Source organism: Helicoverpa zea, chromosome 22, assembly GCF_022581195.2.
Source record: "Helicoverpa zea isolate HzStark_Cry1AcR chromosome 22, ilHelZeax1.1, whole genome shotgun sequence".
Classification (NCBI taxonomy): Eukaryota; Metazoa; Arthropoda; class Insecta; order Lepidoptera; family Noctuidae; genus Helicoverpa; species Helicoverpa zea.
This window is the reverse complement of record NC_061473.1, coordinates 2481927-2504761: the sequence shown is the minus strand read 5'-3', so window position 1 is coordinate 2504761 and position 22835 is coordinate 2481927. Positions and strand designations below refer to the sequence as shown.

The following is a 22835-nucleotide window of genomic DNA, read 5'->3' as shown; positions in this document are numbered from 1 at the left end:
CTATTTAATTTTAAATCTGAAGTTTATAGTTTAAAGTTGCCACTTTCAAACTTGCAGATTTACGTTTCGATACTTTTAGAACTTAAGAAAAGCACAACAAATATAGACAACTTAAGTTTAAGTAATGTTATATTATGGTATTTAATAAACAATTTTTATTAATATAAAAGAATAAAACAAATTCTTATAATTTTAGTTCCTCATTTTTTTATAAGAAGTACGCTTATCAGCAAACACTTTACAGGCAAACGAAACGCAGCTTTTTTATGGCCGCTAGATTCCCCTTGTTTTGACGTTCTTTCATTTCATTTTTCGTAAAACGAGAGGGGATTTCTTATTAGCGACGGTATACGAGCACGATTGCGCTGCATTTTATCCGTTAAAAATACAACAAAGCCATCAAACTGGAAGTTCTGCAGGTTACGAGAGAGGACGCCGATATGACGTCCGTGGCTAGGAGACGGGAGCACGAAGATTCCGGAGAATATTCGGACGCATCGCAAGAGATCGAGCACAATAACTCCGGGAACGTAAGTACAGGGTCTAGCCACAATAGCATAAACTTTCGTTTTGGCGCTAAAAAGTATTACGGCTTACTTTCTCTCGGCGGAATGTCCATTTCTTTTAGTTATATTGAGGTCACGAATTGGGCACCACTCACTGAAACGCCGCCGATGTGTTTAGACTTTAATTTTAGAAACGTTGCCGCCACGTAGATTTTAAACAAAACGAGTTTTTGTGTGCATTATGCAGTTGTTAAAGGTGGAAGGGTGTTTGCAGGATGGTGGCCAGAACGAGTCGGATTACGACTCCCAGGGGAGTGACTCTGAACACTCGGATCAAGATTCCGAAAACAAGGTACAGTCATCACTTTCATAATTTTTTAATTTTTGTAGTAGGTACAAACTTTTTCAGTCTACCTACATACACTTATTGGTTTAACTTTCTCAATCCAACATTCTATTCAAGTAATAAAAGTTTAATTTGCTCGTAAATACGCGATTGATTTGTTGTAACCGCTGAATGTAACGTAACCAGGTCCAAACGAGTATACTATAGGAGACCAATAAGTACCCTATACGAATTTTGAATTGTGTCCCTATCTTTGTATAGGATGTTTCTCTTTTAGAAAGAATAAATAAAAACTATATATTTCTCCTAAAAGCTCACCTGTTACATGTAAACATTGAAATTAAATCAATTAACAAATATGGTTTATTTTGAAAGAATTCAATTTATATTTATTAGAACACATTACATTGTTGTGTTTATTATTTTATATACATATAATTACTATTCATGTTTATTAAATGTATGTATAGTAAGCCAGTCCGTATTAAAACCTATAACAGTAAAAGCTGGTTGCGCCAGTGGATTACGTTTTTCAATTTTATAAGTAATCACTCTAGATTATGGGTACATCTTCATAAAATGAATATTTTGCTCACTGGAATCAGATTTTCCAAGCAGTGTTAAGGCAGTTACCTATGCCAACGACTAAATCTTCCCAGCTCTCAATCCGATATACTAACTTAAAAGATAGTTACAGCAAACACAATTAATAAGCTACCTTCACCTCTGCCGATCCTTACAGGTGTGAACTAACACTTATAAAAAAACAACAAAGCAACTATTATATCACATTCTACATTCAAAACAATGCTCACAAACTGGGTCACAGAGTCACAGATATAACAAAGAACTTAAGCACTTTTAAGTCATCATGCAAGTTTTAATCTCGGAACAATGCTCACCCTTGAGATGATAGGGATGTAAATAAACAATTCTATTTTTAAAATGTCTTTGTGAACTGGTTTTGGTTGTCTATGTTCTTAATTTGGGTTGTTTTATCTTTTGTTTTGATTTATTTTAACATGTTTTGTGATTTAAATAGGTAATAACTTTTTTTATATTCTTTTTGCCCAATGGTAGATGCTTATGGACCTGATTGACAGCAAAAAGTTTAGTTTCTAATCATGATCAATAGCTATTCTAATTCCAGACGTTCTGCATAGTGTCATAAAATAATAGTTTATTTTATTAACCAGGGATTCCCCTTGATTACCTACTCATTAGAGATATTTAAAATAAGTAACGTCAAATATTTCATAGTTGTTAGACAGATGGTTTATGGTACATATACAGTGTACTTCTCTCCTATGAATGTATTTGTAGACTCTAATAATGCTTTATCCTGATAATTATAAAATTATATCTAAAGCATCAAATAGATCCAGATTACTATGTATTTGTTACATAGAAAGTTATTAAATTGAGATATTTATTCGAATATTTTGCGAGTTTTACGTGCGTAAATATTTAAATACATTTTGTTCGAATATTACTTGCAAGAAATTTTTTTTATACTGCCCAGGCAGTTGCAAAATGCATGAATACAGATACATCACAATTTTAAAAACACAGCAGACAGGTTGGACTACTTTCACCTTTATGCAGCAGGTTGCAATGACTATAATAGGATGATTACAGTGACTTAAAGTGAAATGAGTTGCTTTTCGAAATTCAATAAAATAAAAAGAAAAAAAAATCAAATTATTATTTTAATTCTTTATTACGGTAACAAACAATCTATAATATAAAAATGAATCGCAAAATGTGTTGGTAAGTGCATAACTCAACAACGCCTGGACCAATTTGGCTAATTCTTTTTTTGTTGTGTTTGTTATTGTCAGGAGAAGGTTCTTATGAAAAAAAAATAGGGTAAAGTAGAGAAGTCAGTTGACGGGAGCGAAGCCGCGGGCAAAAGCTAGTAATAAATAAATAATAAATGACTTCCAAATGGATGATTAAATGAATACCTAGTAGTTAAAAACAGGTACAAAAATAATACATACATAATGGAGTATTTATTATTTCTAGCTATTTTTATGTCTAGCTGTCTTCACCTGCGTCTTGGGGTAGTAGAAACAAACATAAAATATTTCCTCTTTATTATATTAGATCTTATGTAATGAGGTTTGATTCTTAACAAGTAGAAATTGGTACATTTCTTCTAGTGGCCATTCCAATATTCCTATATATTGTTATGCTTACTATATAATAGGAATACTACTAGATACTATTCTATACTATATCGATAGGAATTTTATATTACCTGTACGGGGCTTACGTCAAAATTATATCTCCAGTAAGAGCAAAACAACAGATGGATAAAATATTGGAAACCTCACATTACATACATTCAGATACCAAAACAAACTGTAGGTAATTCAAACTACTAACCGCTAATATTGTTATGTAATTCACCAGTTCCCTTAAGGCTAGTTCGCATTAGGCTAGTAGTTTAGTCGAGTGCCGAATAATTTAGTAGCTAAATGTGTCTGAACACCAAAAATTTAGTCAAGTAGGATGGTAAGTCATTTAGTCGAGCCAATCCATTTTGTTCTATTTCTATCGGGCGAGTAGCGTCCCCCACTACTCCTCCGTGCTCACTGGCTTATCGGCTAAACAAATCTGAACCTGTTGGTTTAGTCGAGTTCATTAGTGAGTGGGCGCGAAAATGACATTTCGCTGGAGCGAAGAAACCACTTTTAAATTTGTTTCCGAATATGTTGAACACGAATGTTTGTGGAATATCAAATCCCCGAATTATAAAAACAAACAAATGAAACAATCTGCATACTTAGATTTAGAAAAAACAATGAACATACCCGGATTCGGTGAGAAGGAAATTAAGTTGAAAATTAAAAACATCAGGTTAGTGCTTTTTTTTGTTTATTTTAAGTATTTCAGAAGCATATTTATTACTATATACAATAAGCTCTTATTATTATTAATACCTATGTTTTTAGAAGTCATCTAACCTAATGACATCCATTTCTTTTTAGATCTACCTACTCGCAGGAATTAAAAAAAATAAAGGACTCCAAAAGTTCAGGCTCTGGGACCGACACGATTTATATCCCTTCAGTGAAATGGTTCAATTTATTAGATTCATATCTAAGAAACATAACCTCAATACTCACAGAAAGTGAAAGTAATTTGGTAAGTACCTACCTATCTACACATTATTACAATACAATAATTATGTGATTATACTGTAGTGTTGCTATTTAATGTATCATTCTTGTCTGCCAAGGGACAGATCCACTTCCGACAAAATAATTTGCATATCTCTCCCGAACATCTGTAGATCTTTGGGATGACCGGTTACTTAAAGAAATAGGTAGCGGTTGAATTCCCTGAGATTGTGGCTCACTTCTCCAATTACCAGGAACGATAGTTCCTGTTTCAAAGTGTTCTGAGTCTACTGTGTATTCATACTGTTTGTTCTGTAATTTTGTTTGTCGAAGCCAATTGTGTAGAGCGCAACAAGTCTTTACTATCTTAACAACTTTCTCAGGACTATAGGGCATCGGTTTTTCAAACACTCTGAATCTGGCAGCTAATATACCGAAGGCATTTTCTACTATTCTTCTAGCCCGAGATAAACGATAATTAAAAATTTTTTGCTGTAGCGTTAATCGATTTCCTGGAAAAGGTTTTAATAAATATTCTTTCAAGGGAAATGCGTTGTCACCGACTAGGACATGACCCTCTGGTAGACCACCGTTTTCTAATTCTTGGTACAAACTACAGTTACGAAATACGCCTCCATCAGAAACCCTTCCATTACACCCAACATCTATATAAGAAAAGCAATATTTATGATCTACAACAGCCATTAAGACAATGCTGTTTGTCTCTTTGTAATTATAATATAAACTTCCTGATTCAGGGGGTGCCTTAATGACGAAATGTTTGCCGTCGATAGCTCCACAGCACCCTGGAAAATTCCACTGTTCTCGAAAACCATTTTCAATTATTTTCCATTCTGTTGTAGTAGGAATCTAAAAAGAAAAATTAATGGTCATAAATATATTTTAATTTTTATGTATTTTTTGTGTACAATGAATTATAAATAAATGAATAAATAATGCTCTTTGATACTAATAAAATTTTGGTTGTTTCAGACTTCCAATAGTTCACACACTGATGATACAGATTCTGAGCAAAATAGTACTTTAGTGGATACTTTTCGTTTACCTACACCTCCTCCACCTCCGACAAAAAAGAGAAGAATTGCCCAGCTCTCGAGCATGGTCGGCCAATTAAAAGAAATAGCTGATACTACTAATTCTACAGTCGAAGAAAATGAGTTTGAGGTCTTCGGTAAACACGTAGGCCTTCAACTGAAATCTTTGCCCTTACTATCGGCATTAGAAGCACAGGAGCACATTCAACTTCACTTAAATAGAATTCGACGTCGGCATATTTTAAACGCGTCTGATCAAAACAGAATCCCTCAAACGCCACAATCTTCGTATGCTACTGGATCACAATATAGAGGTAATAGCGATTCTTCGATATATTATAGTGACATCAGTAACTATAATCTGGGGGAGCAAGCAACTCAAAATAATTCTTCGTCTATTTTACTTAATCATACTGGACACGTTGCCGATTATCAGCTTTCCTCAAATATGCTTCCATCTAACCATTTAAACAACAATGAAACGCAGAGTGATGTTACAATTGTATCAAATGACTTAGTTTTCACAGCAATTCGGAACGCAAATGTTGATAATGAAGAGTGATGGGAGCAAACAAAATAGTTTCATTAAAAGTTATACTTAAGATGTTAAAAATTATTCTCTAATAAATAAATGTTTCATAATAAATCTGTTACGGTTATTTAGTCTTACCTTGATAAATTCCTTTAATGATTCATAGATTGCTTCACAAACTTCGATAATGAATTCAGAAATAGTTGATTTTCCGAGTCTGAATATATGTGTGAGTGTCCTTAGACTACATCCAGTAGCAAGAAAGTAAAGAACTGCTTGTAATTTTGTAATTGCAGGAATTGCACTCCTCAAAAGAGTATCTTTACGCTGAATTTGAGAGTGTATTTTCGTTAACAGAAAATTTACACAACTTTCGGACATTCTCAAAGTATTGAAGTATTCTTTGGGATCTTCCAATGCTAATTCCTTCAGAAGACAATTAGTAGCACCTAGTTTGTCTCTTCTATCAATCCATTTTCGCACCCATATTTTTTTTTTCTTTGTCTCTAAAATTTCCTCTTCCACCTCTTCTACAATAGCCATTGCGATTAGCTTAATTACTTTATTAACTTCATTACGTTGCAGCGCGTTCATCTTGCAAAACACCACACACTTGTGTACTGTACTGGACCATAATGCGAACGATTTCTGTGCAGTAGCGAGTAGTTTAGCTACTAAATTACTCGGCACTCGACTAAACTACTAGCCTAATGCGAACTAGCCTTTACAAAGAGGATGAATGCAAACGCTTAACAAAAAGCTGGTCAAAACGGTATATCCGTTCAGGTTAACCCCTTTTGTAATAACGGGAGGGTTTTCCAAGGTCACAAACTGGTTTTGACTTTGTATTAATGTTATGTTTTACATCTCAGCGAAGGTCAAGTTCAGTAATGTTTGATAGTGGTGTTATTTAGATATGTGTTCTGCATAATATTTTGAATGTTGTTTTTTTTTTGTATGGCTGTGTTTACTGTTTTAAGCAATATCTGAATGGATATGAATGGGTTTAGATAAATATAGTTGTTATATGCAGTACAGAATGTTGTATTTAGCAGAATCTGGAATAGTTTCACAGTCAGTGCAATTAATTTCACGTATGTATTAAAAAAACTTTTACAGGCCTATTTGAATTAAAAGAACGAGTGACCTATTTTGTTATGAAAAAAAGATTGTTTAGCTGTGGACGTAACTTCAATCTTAGACTTAGTACATATTTGCTTATTAAATTATCTAGCTAGACTTCCAGTTTTATTTACAGTGCAAATATATGTTTTGTAATTTAGCACTGTTGCGAAATTTTACATTAATTATTGTTCATATTACCTAATTAAATATTTTTTTCATTAAAATTGCATTTGTATGCTTTGTTACTTATTACGATGTTTGCTGAAAATATCATTTCGCAAGGCTGAATTCAATTCGAGAATTATAATTGGAATAATCCGTAATTATATATCATTTATTTTATTTAATTGGCACTAGCATAGAAATCTGACAGTTTTAGAAAAGATTTTTAAGAATTTGTATTCGCATTTTTTTCCTATAAGGAACTAGATTTTGGTAACTGTTTTTACCGCTCTCCGAGGTCATTTAAAAGCCTACTAATTTCTAAAAGAGGACTCCTGTCGCCATGCCAAATTTAATGCCAATCGGTTCAGCAGTTTTAGCTTGAAAGCGCAACAGACAGACAGACATGAAGACCGTTATTTTGCCATTTATAATATCTGTAAGCATAGTAAAAATACGTCTCGTGAATGCAATTTATATCAAGCAGATCATAAATCTACTCTTGATATTATAAACATATGTTTTTTGTCCTACTTTATAACCTAAGATATGATCTCCAAAACAAACAAAACTTAACTAGACCGGAACTAACGGTAGTTAATAACATTATAAACTAGTCTGCTGTTTTGAAACAAGGAAAAAAGTTTTTCTTAATTTTACTATCAGTAACTCCTCTCCCCAGCCTTTCCCAACTACGTTGGGGTCGGCTTCCAGTCTAACCGGATTCAGCTGAGTACCAGTGCTTTACAAGGCGCGACTGCCTATCTGACCTCCTCAACCCAGTTACCCGGGCGATCCGATACCCCTTGCGTAGACTGGCTTCTGACTACCCGTATCGACGACGAATTTTACTATCAGTAACTATTTTCAGATTATATATTAATAATTACCTATTAGGTTACCTAATTTTTATTTACTAGGTAGACTGTGATCAATACTCCATGATGTCATTTTAATTTTATGACTGTGTGGCCTAATTAAACATTCTTTATAATTTATAGTTTTTACCTACTGTACCTATATGGTTAATTTTTGAGAATGTACCATATCTACTGTAGCTTATTTTTTCTCAATCTCGTCACGTTAATTTTTCTTAACAGAAGAAAGTAAAACAAAAGAAGTTACTTTATGATTTAACCACTTTTGGCCTTACTAACATCTGTTGAGCACTTGTCTAAAAAAAGTGTGGTTACAAAACGGACCTTATTTCAACGTCATAATCTGACATTTTTTTATAGACAAGTGTTCAACGGACGTTTAAAAGTTTTTGTTGTACGACGGTATGTGTTTTACATTTCGATAATAGGTATGTTAAATTGAACTAGACACAGTTTCTGAGTTCAAAATGTTATCTTTTAATGATATAGTTTAAAGGTTGTTTCTCGTAACAACATTTGATGCTGTGACTCATTTTAATAGTGATTGATATATCTATTTAATTCCTAATAACATATAACAAATACAATGTTTATATACTTGTTTAACAATTTAACATTTTGAACCAAGTTTTGGACATCAGTAAAAACTTTGTTTCTATGTTAGAAAAGACAGAATATTAGTATGTAAGAGAAATATCTCCTCACAACGTACATGCTATTAAAACACGTTTCACCCACGTCCCGTGGGAACTACCTACTTCCAGCACCCGCATAAAATGCCCTAAAGCTTCCATCAATGAATAGGTTATCTAAGACTGACATAATTTTTCAAATCAGACCAGTAACTTCTGTGATAAGCGCATACAAACAAACAAACTCTCCAGCTTTATAATATTAGCAAAACAACAAAAACTAGATTCAATTCAGATTAATAAACCAAAAAAATAATATCTAAAGCTAACGGCAGCTGCTATTTAGATACAAAAAACTTCAATTTGCATATATGTCTGTGTATCAAAAGAAACTTATTGTAATGAGGAGCGTATTATAAATTACCATATACATTGAAAGTTTTCTTTAGCCTTGCTCTAGTGACCGTTGGCCTTACTACAAAAACTTTAACAACTGTTTTACACTTGTCTAAAAAAAATGTGGCTCCAAAATGAACCTTATGTCAACGTCATAATTTGACATTTTTTTAGACAAGTCTTAAACTGACGTTAAAAAGTTTTTGTGGTAAGACGGCGTATGTTTATAAGTAAACCGGATTTTTAGGGTCCAACCGCGAAATAGTAAATGATTTAGCATTTTTAATGTTAGTACTAGTTTTTAACTTTTTTAGGGTCCAACGGGAGAAATGACTAAGATTTCGCTGTCTGTCCGTCTGTCTGTCCGATATATCTCATGAGTCGTTATAGTTAGATAGTTAACATTTTCACTGGTGGTATATTATTGTTCCAGTTATAAGAACACATAGGTACTGAAAACTAGTAGGTATTCATCAATAAATATGATAGACGGCCTATTTTGGTACGGAGTCCTTCGATCTTGCTACTGACTGCACTTGGCTAGTTGTTTTCAACATATAACTAATTAAATGTGTTTCTTATATTTCAGGAGTCGGAACGTCGAGTAGACGATGATGAGGATCGGAGCAATCCCCAGTACATCCCCAAAAGGGGGACCTTTTATGAACACGATGACAGAACTGCGGCCAGGTAACTAAACTATACCATAAGCATTTAAAATAAAAAAAAAACTTGTTGAAAAAAAACTTCAATAATATACCGAAAACCTTCTACTAAGTCTGACAAATACTATGCTGAAAACCGCATCAAAATTGGTTCAGAAAAAATCGTGAGATAATCGGGCACAAACATGCATATATACATACAGGTTGTACTGAGAACATCCTTTTTTAAGTCGGTTAAAAGGGAGGCCTTTGCCAAAATACCCAAGAATAGATTCTGATGATGATTTTAAAATGCAGTCATAAAACATCAATTCTAAAAACAATATTGATTGTTTACATACATAGCATGCGTGTTCGGCTTAAACGGTGAAAATCGTTTCAAAATCCTGTCAGTTGTAATTACTTAAATACCTAATTCTTTACATGAAGACAGGAGCAATTAGTAACTTGCATTGGAAAACGTTTATAAGTTTCCCGATGGTGATAGAAAATAATAATTTGCACAAAATATAGTTAAACTCAGCTGAATCCGGTTAGACTGGAAGCCGACCCCAACATAGTTGGGAAAAGGCTCGGAGGATGATGACAAAATATAGTTAAATAAAATTGTGAAAAAATCAATCAATGACATATGCACATATGCTTGTAGGTACCCGCTTTTTTTCCACGCATCTTTCTTATGCATCCAGCCAGACACAAGTCTTCTGAATTTCCCCAGGATTAATCTTCCTCCATGTAAAATCTAACTTCGTCCACTGGTTTCACCCGATTCCCTTAAAAACTGCTCCTAGCTCTTAGATTAAAAGTAGCCAAATATCCTTTGATATTGGTTACCTGTCTTACAATGGAATATGTTTACAAATCGGTTTTTCCATTAACAAAGTCTTCAGCTTTATAATATTGTTATAGATTAGTTCCTCTGTCTTATCTAAACTGAATATGCTTTTTCATACATCAGTAAATGCGTTGTTCTAAACTTAGCATTCCAATATTCGTTTACTAAACTAAACAAATAAATATCTAGCAGTATTTCACGAAACAGGTGCATTGCAGCTTTCTATTGCCGCATCACTGGTCAGTTCGGTCATTACCGCTCGACTGATTGTAATTATATATACATAAATGTATGTACGTATGTATGAATGTATGTATGTGTGTGTGTGTGTGTGTGTGTGTGTGTGTGTACACGCATTGTATGCAGTTATGTAATTATTTGCGTGTCGGGGCGTTTGCCTAAATAACGTGTTACGGTTGATTAGATTGCTGGTATATTGTTGTTGAAATTAGTGGGTTTTGTTATTAATTCTTATTGTCATTATTTTGGGTTGGAATATTTCAATGTCTAGGTGTAATCAGACTAGGTTCCATCGAGAGAAATCATGACCAAAATGAAGAAGCTTCAACTTTAGAAAGGGCCCTGTCTGTCACCAATCTGTATCTCATGAATCGATATAGTTAGACTGTATTTTTTTAGTTTACAGATTAAGTAATATTGAAAACTAAAATAAATATGTATTTTAGGGAGATAATGTTACGGAACCTTTACATGCGTGAGTCTCACTCGCACTTGGACAAATTCTTTACAACTCTTTAAGTAGTTAAGATATTCATAAATATTTCTCTCACAGTGGAGAAGAATCAACCAACACAACTTCAGAGGCGGCCTCAGAGAAGAAGGAAGGCGCCGAGCCGCCGGCCGAGCGCCGCCGCCCGCCCCGCAAGTCTGAGATCGTTAACAAGTGGTCGCATGACAAGTATAATGAGAACGAACAGGTTAGAGTTGTTCTTTGTTGTTGTTCAAGGGGGACTTTGCAGCAATGACTATGTAGCAATTCTCGAATAAACTGGAGTTTTAAAGACTGATCTGCCTTTTCCCAATTTTATTAAAGTTGGCTTCTAGTTTGGAGTGGCGATGCTTTAGATGGAGCGTCTGCCTATCCGAACTCTTCAAACAGTTACTCGGCAACCAAATGCCCCTTGGTAAGACTGGTAGAATTGACTTTCTGAATTGGAATTTCTGACTTCTTACTACCCCCAACGATCGCCAAAGATGTTCAAATGTAAAATAGACTAAGTATATAGGCTGAGCAATCTGGCTGGCCATATAGATCCTCCGCCTCTACACATAGGTGGAGAAAACAGTAGACCGAAGTTTCGATTTTCTATAGACAACAGATTTTTCTTAATTTTCTAGATTTACTACATTAATTCTTATCCCTAATTTGTTTCTCAGATGCCGAAGTCCCGTGACGAGCTAGTTGCTATCTACGGGTATGACATAAGGAATGAGGACGCACCTCCCCACGCCAGGCGCAACCGACGATATGGGTGAATATTATTCTTGTATTACTACTAAATATAAATGGGAAATAATGATGAAAAATTACCCTAAAATCTATGAGGATAATTTTGAATATAACATATTACTAAATATTAATTAAATAGAACTGGGATTTAAAGATGAATGGCCGTAAAATATATGACGATGATTTTGAATATGTACCTATAACATTTTGACGCATTTCCTATCATGCATTACGAATATGGAGGTATCGACAATCATGGCGGTTAGTGAAATCTGATGTTTCTGCATGCTTTGCTTTATTGATTTTTATGTATTATTGTATTTATATATTTTTTTTTCTTTATTATTTTTATTTATATATTTTAAGCGACATTATTGTTTAAATTTAGACATCGAGGACAAAAGACTATTGCCGAGTTTAGACAAAGACTATTTTCAGCCGCCTAAAGCTCAGATTCATTGACAAAATAAACGTCAGTTTTCTTAAAACAACTGTTTATTATGAATATTCAAAATAAAATATGCAAAAAACTTTTGCTGTCGGTGAAAAAAGGTTGAAATGGCGGCGCGTAGAGAAACACTTTCGGCATAATTTTTTCATATTAGGCACATCGCTTATATGCCGCAGTCGATATTTTTTTCCCTAAAACATCTACTGCTTAACCAGACTTGATGCATAAAATACTTATGCCGAGTTTTGGACAGACTCGACGTCCATTTTTGTTATGAAACTTTCTTCTGACCAAATAATTATGAAAATCGTAATATCCTCGCAGTCACGGTCTGTGCATACGTAAGACAACTGCGGTTTTTTGTGCTCTTAAAACTGAAAGTGGTTTCTGAGTAAATATTTTTGTTGAATCTTTTTTTTTGTGTAGGATTTCGGCTTCGTTAAGTGTGTACTAGTTCTTTAGAGCATGTTCACACTAGGGGATTTTACCGCGCTTAAACGGTTTTTATTTCATACCAGCTTTTGCCCGCGGCTTCGCTCCCGTCAACTGACTTCTCTACTTTACCCTATTTTTTTTCATAAGAACCTTCTCCTGACAATAACAAACACAAAAAAAAGAATTAGCCAAATTGGTCCAGGCGTTGTTGAGTTATGCGCTTACCAACACATTTTGCGATTCATTTTTATATTATAGTATAATTGGCATTTTCAAAATTGAATTTGATATCTGCATATAGTGCTTAAAAAATTACGTACTTACGTAAAAGCTTTTCAGAAAATGTCTGATTTCCAGCTTTTTGCATGAAGTGTTATAAAATTTTATTGCGTTTTTTATTTTAGATCTAAACTTGAGTTTTGCTCAATATAAACCAGAAAGTCTGACGTCCAAAGGACTATCAAAAGATCGTCAAAATATCAATTCATTTCAAATCATTAGTATCCTTTGCAGTAATGGGTAAAAATTATTGTATGCCCAACAGAGCTGATTGATGTCCTTATCTATATTACAACCCCACTATTTCTCACAGTCGCGGTCCCAACAAGTACACTCGTACATGGGAAGACGAGGAGGCGTACAGAAGACAGTCGGCAGCTCAGCAGGTGCCGAGGAAACCACCCACGGCTGAGGACTTCCCTGAACTTGACGCTGGAAGGAGACATGGGTATGTAGTTATACATATTTACCTACATGAAAATAATGAATAAGTACATGTTTGAAGTTCTAGTTGAGGGTGGCCTTTAACCAAACTAGCGAATCATTGAACCCCCCTATCCTATGATGTAATTCTTTTAGGGATTACAACGAAAGAATGTTCTACATCTGTTCGCATTAAACATAATTTGATAGGGAAAGAAAGCAAAAATACTGTGAAGAGATTGTTGAGGTTAATAAGGCTAAGTTCTTGGTCTAAACACATTCTAAGAAGATTTTTGTTAATATTATTGGTTTTAAGAAAAAAATCATTTAATTTGGTTCTGCCGATGTGAGCGAGACAAAAGCGGTAAGGTTGTAAACAGGGAGCAAAACCACAATGCTATTTCATTCTTTTTGCATCGAATAAGTAATTGAAATAAAATCTAAAAACAATTAACAAGAATAAGCTTTCCATACCATTTCTATATTTTGTAAAAAATAATTTCTATCCCATACAATTTACATTATTCTAACAAATATTCTTTCTTCCACAGCAAACCCCGCTCCCCTCGACCCCGTTCAAAGTCCCAACCATCTTCCACTTCCCCCGTAGAGAACGGAGCTCTCCGTCGCAACGCTTCCATCAAAACGGCCAAGAAGCCGACCGTCAAGCAGGGAACGGGCCGCGTGGCCGTCAAGGTGCCCAAACCCAAGGAGAAGGTGTCCATGCCGCCGCTGGAGAACTTGACTATAACCGCCACTGTTAATAACAAGTGAGGTTTTTGTTGCTAATTTTGATTGTAAAAGGTATTTTTAACCGACTTCCCGAAAGGAGGTACTCAATTTATGTATCTGGAGTTTGTATACGTGATATTTTAGAGAGTTTGGTTTGCATGAGAGTAAAAAATATTTTAACCGACTTTCTAAAAAGGAGGTTCTCAGTTCGGATGGTTTATGTACCTTTGTGTGATAATTGAATGGGTTTGGTTTGTATGAGACGGTTAAGTTGACCGTTAAGAAAGGAACGGGCCGCGTGGCCGTCAAGGTGCCCAAACCCAAAGAGAAGGTGTCCATGCCGCCGCCGGAGAACTTGACTATAACCGCCACTGTTAATAACAAGTGAGGTTTTTGTTTCTAATTCATAAGTGTTTGGTCGTCAAGTTTGACACCTCAATTAGACTAAAGAAACGATACATGCATGCATTATGTGAAAGTCTGATATGATTGGAAATGAATGAATGCCTCTTGTGCGAGTCACTAAATAAAATTGCTTTATTTAAGTAATTTGGTTTATGTATCTGTTATATTATGTGATTTGAGTGTATGGTTTGGGTTGCCATAAAAATGTTTTTAACAATTTATCAGGCTGGCCCTCCATTAGATATGAATGCTTATTGCATCTGAAATTCATCATGATATTCCAAGTAAAACAACTTTTCTTTAACCCGTTTTCTGGTGCGCAGATATACGCGAGACACAATTGATTTTCTATTGTTCTATCTAATGGTTCAAAAACATTTGTAAATCTTTTTAAAAGTTTTCTTAACACAAGGTCGTACAGAGATAAAGTCACGGTACCATTTCCAGTCAAGGTCAGGCCCCGCGCAAGGTGAGCGCGGTGGCGCAGCAGCGGCCGGTGCCCACTGATCAGGCACGGAAGAAGACCAATGCTAATGCACAGGTGATCATATAAATTAATATACACTATGGCCCATGTATTAACTTAATTCCTACACTAGAGTCTGCAATTTTCCTTAAAGTCTTGCTCATTCGAATAGTCATAAATATTGAAAAATTTTGACAATGTGATTCTACCTCTTTTTTTCAAGGATTTAATAAATATCGCAGAATATGCGTCCCTTGCACATAGTCTAGAATCTAGATACACTCTTTTCCCTTCACTTACTGACAAACTAGTCACAAATTAGTCATGATTTTCATGCATCAATATTTGGGATGAGAATCGAATTCCGGGTTTATTTAATTTGTCTCCTTGTCCCTTAACGCGTTTGCGACGTTATTTTCCCGAGGTGTTCTCTTCAAGATGACAACATGTTCATGATGAAATTCTTATACTTACGGTTTTATTCCATTCAAAGGTTGTCCAGATGAAGTGGCTTTTTAGTGTTTTTTTTCCTACATTAACGCATATTCTATTTTATCATCATTTTTACAGCAGCCACAATCACAATCGAGCCAGCCCGCGAACAAGTCTCCGCCGCAGCAACAATCCGGTCAGCAACAACAGCAACAGAAGACGCAACAGAATCAGCAACAGCCGCCAACCGGTCAGTGTCACGAACTCACTCGATATAAATATCGATAAGAAAATTGAGAATTTTATCGATGTTCTGCGTGTTATCGATATTTTTATCGATGGCTAATTGAAAGCATGGTGGTATGGTTATTCTGTACTATGTGCATCTTTTGTAATATTTCTTAATATTGAAGCAACGACGTAGTGCATTTATTTACTAATCTATACGGCTTTAATTTGCATCTGGATATAAAATCTAACATAATCTCAATCTTCTTTGTCGTCAATAATCTCAATATTTCGTTCAGATAGACCGGCTCCGGTTTTTTAAAACATCCTTTTCTTCAAACAGGTGGAGGTGGCAGCAAACGTTACAGCAGCTTACGCCAGCGGCCACTTGCTGATTCCTATTCTCCGCAACAACCACAGCAACAGCAACAACAACAACAACCACAGCAACAACAACAACAGCAGCAACAGCCACAGCAACAGCAGCAACAACAACAGCCCTCCCAGCAACAGCAGCCGCATAGATATCATGCTGGTATGTTTCGTAAGCCATAGAAAAACTTCGATATCTTAAAAGAACTATTGCAAAAGACATCATCTAGTCTAGCCTTTCCTCAAATATGTTGGGGTCGGTTTCGAGTATAATCCAATGCAGGAGTAGTTAACAGTGTTTAACATGGATCGACTGCCCTATCTGACCTCCTCAATGCAGTTAGCTAGGCAACACGATACCCCTTAGAAAGTCCGTTCGACCGCGCATGTGCGCATAGCCATATGTTAATATATAGGTTTGACAAAAAAAGAGGTCTAAGTAACTGCTCTAAAAGTTTCGACTAAGTTCTTAATCTCTATCTATTACACATCCTTAATATTAAACACATTTTTTTTACATTATCAATAGTTTATATTTTTCTTATATGCTTATCAATAAATGTCCTTTAAATATAAACCTTTGTTACTATAGGTCCGAACGAGTTCGTGGGTGGCAACGCTCAGGCCCATGCTCATCCACAACACATCATGCACCAGGTAACTATATGTATATTATTTGCACCTTACTTTTTATCAGTAGCTGATACAGTCGCCATCATTGATTTGTAGTCTTGTTAGGAAGAAATACTACATACTTGTTTTATCTATCGATTCTTTTTTAGTGAATTACATCAATATTTTTTATAATTTCTGGTTATATTTTAGACATACATCACTACAATCTTTTTATTTTATAATAATGAATGAATGATCTTTGAGGATTTTGAGGATTACCAAAGCAAAATACCCACGTGCTCTTGTCACTTGTCACTTGCGCATGTTAACTTGCTCCAGCTACATGCACCGTGTAGACGCACCCTAAAATTATCAAAGATGTAATCAATAGTATATTGTGTTCCTATTTGCAGCAAGTAATGGTGAGCGGCGCCAACAGCCACGCGGCGTCGCCCCCGCACGCGCCGCCCGCGCACGCGCCGCCCGCGCACGCGCCGCCCGCGCACGCGCCGCCCGCGCACGCGCCGCCCGCGCACGCGCCGCCCGCGCACGCGCCGCCCGCGCACGCGCTGCCCGCGCCGCCCGCCGCGCACGCCGCGCACGCCTCACAGGTGACCCATCCTCTCCCGAGCCTGCGCCCAGTCATGTTGGGGTCGGCGCGCAGTCTAACCGGATTCAGCTGAGTACCAGTGCGCCACAAGAAGCGACTGCCCTATCTGACCCCCTCAACCCAGTTACCCAGGCAACCCGATACCCCTTGGTTAGACTGGTGTCAGACTTACTGGCTACTGACTACCCGTAACGACTGCCAAAGATGTTTTAATGACAGTCAACCCACCAATTTAACATATCTTTATGAATTTTCAAATAAGTTGTATCAAGATCATTTAACTTTAGTTAAGTGCCTACTCAAATGCAGCTTAGGACCAGGCTATGTGTTATCAACGTGTGAAATTCTTTCATTTCTACTGGCATGGTACAATACCACAGACTTCACAATGATCAAAAATATACGAATAAAATCTCTACAGTATTCCTTCAATACTATACTATACCGATATGTTCAGCTATTTTATGCCTCGAGCTTGCGAAAGGACGTATTCTTCATACATTTTAACCTTCCACGGTCACCAGCTAACTTCACAGCGGCAAAGTTATGTGACAAGATCTGTAAAGATGTAATTCCCTCAGGTGCGGCTAGGCATGATGGAGCAGCAGTCGATGCCGGTGCCGCATCATCACAACATGCATAACATGCAAGCGCCACACAATATGGGTAATGTTACACGTTTTATTATTTACCGCTATAAAAAGGGGTACATAATGTTAGGATAGTATAAAACGGTTGTCTGTTTGCCCACTGCCACTTGGCGTTTTGATTTTGTATTTTTCCGTTAGTTTTGTTTTCCATTCCGTTTCTCTTCCGATTTGGCATATCGTAGTATTTTTGATAAGAATGAACTAGTAAATAATAATATTATAATAATAAATCACCGACCCCTTATAAAATTAGGGCGGGAAGAAAAAGGAACGAAGAAATAATCTTTCAAAATATAATTATAACAGTTCTTTTCAATCGGTACTCTTTTGTTTCGTACAGGTCAAATTCAGCAAGCACAGGGTTACGCACCGCCCGCCATGATGCCAGCGCAGTATATGCAGGTAAGATAGTATTTTAAAATGTTTTCTTTGTACTGTTTTTAATTAAATATTTGATAATGTTAACAAAATTGAAGTAAATAAGTGTATTATAAATAAGAAAATATCTCTCTGTCCATCTGTCTACTATTTGTTTATCTGACCACTTTTTACGCTAAATCTACCAAACCGATTTAAGTGAATGATGCACTAAGCGCTAGTTCAGACACGGCGGGAACCGCGCGATTATAGAATCGCATGGAAATCGCGCGAGTCTTATTTATATGAGTTAGTTAGTAATCGTTCAGACATAACCGCGCGGTTAATCAAGCCGCGCGGTTACCGCAACCCAACCGCCAGAAAATAGAATCGCGCTGCTCCCGCGCGTTTCTATTACTATGGAGTTTTTACTCCGCGTTCAGTTGCGTTGCGGATACCGCGCGGTGAGCACGTCACTGCTCGTGAGTTCGCCATGGATCGTTTCGACACTGAACTATTTATTGATGAGGTGGAGAAGAGACCTGCAATATGGGACATTCAGTGTGATGATTACTCAAATAAAATTATCAAGAACCGAGCTTGGCAAGAGTTTGTGGAGATATTTGGAAATTGCGAAGACATGTACTAGTCGGTCACGTAATATTGGATGCACCCAATACCGCCTTTTTCTTTTCTTTTTTTTAAGGAGCAACCACAGTAATCACACTTCTTCGTCGACCTCCGTTTTGAAACTGACGCTAACACGCACGAAATCGCATACTAACCGCGCGTGTCTGAATAGCATCACAATTTTGCGGTGGTCTCCTCGGGTGATTCGCGAAAATGCGGGTGTTCGTGGGTTCTCATACTCCCGTTTTGGAACCCGTTCATTTTTTTCCAAAACAAAATCACCAATTAATCAAGACTAATCCGTCAAAGATTGGTCTCGATTTGACAACGAATCCGAACGACTCGTTAGTTCTAGTAATTGACCTGACCTACCTTCTTTATGGCATCACTGCTTTCGTGAGTAGAACACTCATAATTTTTTTATTATGAAAATGTATTCTCCAATGACCAAATTATCTTATTTTGTCCATCCAGCAAAGCAACAGTGGCGCAGTATTCGGTGGGGCGATGTACCCCGCCGCCCCGCACGGCGCCCCGCATGCGGCCCCGCACGGCGCCCCGCACCCCGCCCCGCACGCGGGTCCGCACGGGCAGGCTCATCCCACGTACCAGCATCAGATGTATACGCCGCATCATAATTATGTAAGTAACTGCCTCGTTGGTCTAGCTGTTGCAAGCGTGGCTTTTGAGCACGAGCGATTTTGTCTCGACCATCGTTCGTCGGTCCGAAATCGCTTTGTGAGCTTTAGAAACTTTCACAAAGCAGCCCGGAGCCTGGAAGTTGGTGACTGATACATCGACCGTGCATCGGTGAGCACATAAATGTGAAGTGAAGGAATAGTGAGTGCACCTGTGTCTGCGCAAATGCTTGTGCACTGTAATATGTCCTGCGTAGTTGGCTTATCTCCTTACATGAGAAAAGCCACCGTAGCCGATAATCGACTAGGAGGACATCATCATCGTCATTACCATAAACAACTGAGCGGCGCCGCTGCGGCACCCCACTGCCCGTCCGCCTCGCACCGTTATCCGATGCGCCTACAGTGCGGTGCCGGACGTACCGTATGGCATACTATACATTTTCATATTATATAGGAAACGTTCTTTTTTACTTTGACCTACAAGAAGACGCTTGAGCTACCTTCCTTATGGCATCTCCGCTACCTTTCCTTCCTCCGTGGTGCTATATTCAAATATAATAAATACAGCGGAGTTGTAACATGTTTATTCCACCCAGATGGGCGTCCCCCCCACGGGCGGCGTGACGTACTACAACTGCGCGGAGCAGGAGCCGCCCGCGCCGCAGCCGCGGCCGCAGCGCCGTCCCACCGCCGCCATACCCATCGTCAGCCCGCACCATGCCGACAGGTGAGCTACCACTACTTCTTCGTTAATTACCAGATCCGCGAGAGGAAAAAGAAGAATAAAAATGGCGGATTTTCGATGAAAACATGACTGCGATCTATGATGATTCGATGACAGGTGATGTTGATGCGTGTGACAGGTTTAAAATAAATAAATATAAATTATTTATTCGGTGTCAATGGTCCTATGAATGTGCATTCACCGTTATTATGGCACAATCTGATAAATGTCGAATGTTGTACATTAGCTCTTAGTATTCATGTTTGTGAAAACTACTGTGAATATACTGCAAGTGAATACAAATGGATCTTATTAACTGAAAGACAAGTCGATACCTGACTGCGTGTTATCCTGACACACTGAATACGTTCTACTCAAACACCACGCGACTTCGGACAATAATGCTATACAACAAAAGGTTTATTCAAACATTAATTTCTTTTTCACCAGGCCAGCAAATTCGTCTGAAAAGGACAACATAGACAGGATCGTGGAAAACATGTTCGTTCGGAAACCCTGGCCTGCGACACATGGGGCTGGTAAGTTTATAATTCGTTAAAGTTCTTTTTTCAAAATGCTTTGTTGTCGATTTTTTACATGTGTTTTTTTTTTATATTTGAGTATGAGCCGTTATCATTTTATTATTCCTTTTTGTTCTCCCTTTTATGAATATATTACACTGCCTGGGCTTTTGAGAATTGCCATCTGGGTTTTAAGACAGACAGGTATCCAGAAGTCTGGCAACATTATTCAATAATATTGATTTGAAAAAAGTGTAACCTAAGAATGAAAAAAATATAGTTTAGAAAGGCAAATTATGTGATTTAGGTGATTAGTCAAAAACATACTACACCGCAGATTTATCTATAAAAAAAACCTATAAATCTGGGATTTTTTGTTATAGTAGAACCCAGATTTTTTTACCCTATCTTTCCGATCCTTATAACCTACCTTTCTCCAACAAAGATTTGCTCTGGGCGAAACTCTCGCTGCAAGCGTGGCTGCATTCTCGCATGCAATAGAAGTCGCTGCAACAGCGAACCTAACGAAGAATTTACCTAAGGATAGAGGATCCTATTTTAAGTTGAACACAGTTTTATTTTCATGTTAGTACTTTTTTGTATGTTTTAGAGCTATGTACAGTCATTGTTGAAAGTAGCTGAACTAATCAAAATTTTCAAAAGTACCTACATCATCCTCCGATCCTTGGGGTCTAACCGGATGTAGCTGAGTACCAGTGCTTTACAAGAATTGTTCAAACACCATTGGTAATTTCTTAACAACACAAATGCCAAAATTTACTCAACATCTTAAAAAAATGAATGATGAATTCTCTGATAAGTTTTAAATGACATGGTGTTAACATTGTTTTGAAAATTTTGATTGGTTCAATTACTTTTGAAGCTGACTGTATGTATCACAGATGTTTTAATTCACGAACGCGGGTGGCTTACCCGCTATCATAAGATAAAGTAGGTATAGTTCGGCCATTCAGAGAATGCGTTCCTGACACGTCGCGATTGAACTGACGACGTAATAACATTCATTGATTATTGATATAATAATGTTGTTTTAATGCTCCTCAATTGTTAAAACGGTAAACAACCAGCAAAAATATTTTTATCGTAACTGCAACGCCATTGCAAAGTTACGTCGTCAGTTCAATCGCGACGTGTCAGGAACGCATTCTCTGAATGGCCGAACTATAGTAAGTTTATTTTATGTAGAATCGTATCTATTCTAAGTAAATATAGATTGTTTAGTTTTAGAAGCGAGCGATTTCGGCCTAGCGGAAAATTCGCTCAGGTTGCAAAATACGTTAGAGTGAAACCGTTCTAAGTTATCACTAGTACTAACATTAATCACTGTAGAATACACATCTAGCATATCCCTTGAACATCGAAATACATCATTACTTACCAAAAACTTTCATACTCCTCAGATTCAAAAGAAAAACAGCCAGACAACCGTAGTTCACAAGAACCACAAAGCAAAGAGTCTTCCCAGCCCAACAGCTTAACTTCCAGTTCCATCTCCACCGACTCCAAGCCTTCTGAGAGCAGAGAAGAGCCCCAGAAGCAAACAGAAGTTAAAGAAGAGATTAGGGAGCCCGTAGAATCCGCAGTTACTCAGGAAAGTATAGCTACGGATGCCTGACTGATAAGAATACGCTTGTACGAATGCTATCAAGCTAAGTACTTCAGCAGAAGATAAAAAAACTCTTTTTTAAAACGACGATCATGCTTTACTGACCAGGAGCTTCGGGTAGCGTCGGAACACTTCGGGTAACTTCGGAGCTAAGTTCGATGTGTGACAATAATTCATGGAGAATAAAGTGACTATAGTTCGGCCATTCAGAGAATGCGTTCCTGACACGTCGCGATTGAACTGACGACGTAACTTTGCAATGGCGTTGCAGTTACGATAAAAATATTTTTGCTGGTTGTTTACCGTTTTAACAATTGAGGAGCATTAAAACAACATTATTATATCAATAATCAATGAATGTTATTACGTCGTCAGTTCAATCGCGACGTGTCAGGAACGCATTCTCTGAATGGCCGAACTATAGCGGAGATGTCATAACGCAAAATCTAAGAATACACCGTTGTCAAAATACGGGTTTCGGAGGGACGAGGAACGTTAATGTCTTC

General features: G+C 37.0%; 3 protein-coding genes across 4 annotated transcripts; 2 read left to right on the top strand and 1 right to left on the bottom strand.

Moving 5' to 3' along the window:
• The first annotated feature begins 249 nt into the window (after positions 1–249).
• LOC124641573 (protein CASC3-like) lies at positions 250–22517 on the top strand. Of its 2 annotated transcripts, none has more exons than XM_047179711.1 (18): positions 250–530; positions 781–858; positions 9350–9450; positions 11054–11198; positions 11659–11753; positions 13210–13344; positions 13871–14089; positions 14904–14997; positions 15496–15604; positions 15926–16117; positions 16547–16611; positions 16983–17180; positions 17761–17845; positions 18170–18231; positions 19291–19458; positions 20054–20184; positions 20632–20720; positions 22124–22517. In XM_047179711.1, exons 1-18 carry the CDS (start codon positions 441–443, stop codon positions 22336–22338), a joined length of 2271 nt encoding a protein of 756 aa, XP_047035667.1. In that variant the 5' UTR covers positions 250–440; the 3' UTR covers positions 22339–22517. The 2 variants fall into 2 exon arrangements, with proteins under 2 accessions (XP_047035667.1, XP_047035666.1); XM_047179710.1 differs by having other exon boundaries at positions 15493–15604.
• Positions 3280–5681, top strand: LOC124641582. Its single transcript, XM_047179720.1, has 3 exons — positions 3280–3717; positions 3849–4005; positions 4974–5681. The coding sequence occupies exons 1-3, from the start codon at positions 3521–3523 to the stop codon at positions 5595–5597; spliced, it is 978 nt and encodes a 325-aa protein (XP_047035676.1). The 5' UTR covers positions 3280–3520; the 3' UTR covers positions 5598–5681.
• On the bottom strand, positions 3719–6292 carry LOC124641580 (putative nuclease HARBI1). Its single transcript, XM_047179718.1, has 2 exons — positions 5706–6292; positions 3719–4850 (listed from the first exon to the last, which is right to left on the bottom strand). Exons 1-2 carry the CDS (start codon positions 6159–6161, stop codon positions 4074–4076), a joined length of 1233 nt encoding a protein of 410 aa, XP_047035674.1. The 5' UTR covers positions 6162–6292; the 3' UTR covers positions 3719–4073.
• Positions 22518–22835: the final 318 nt, after the last annotated feature.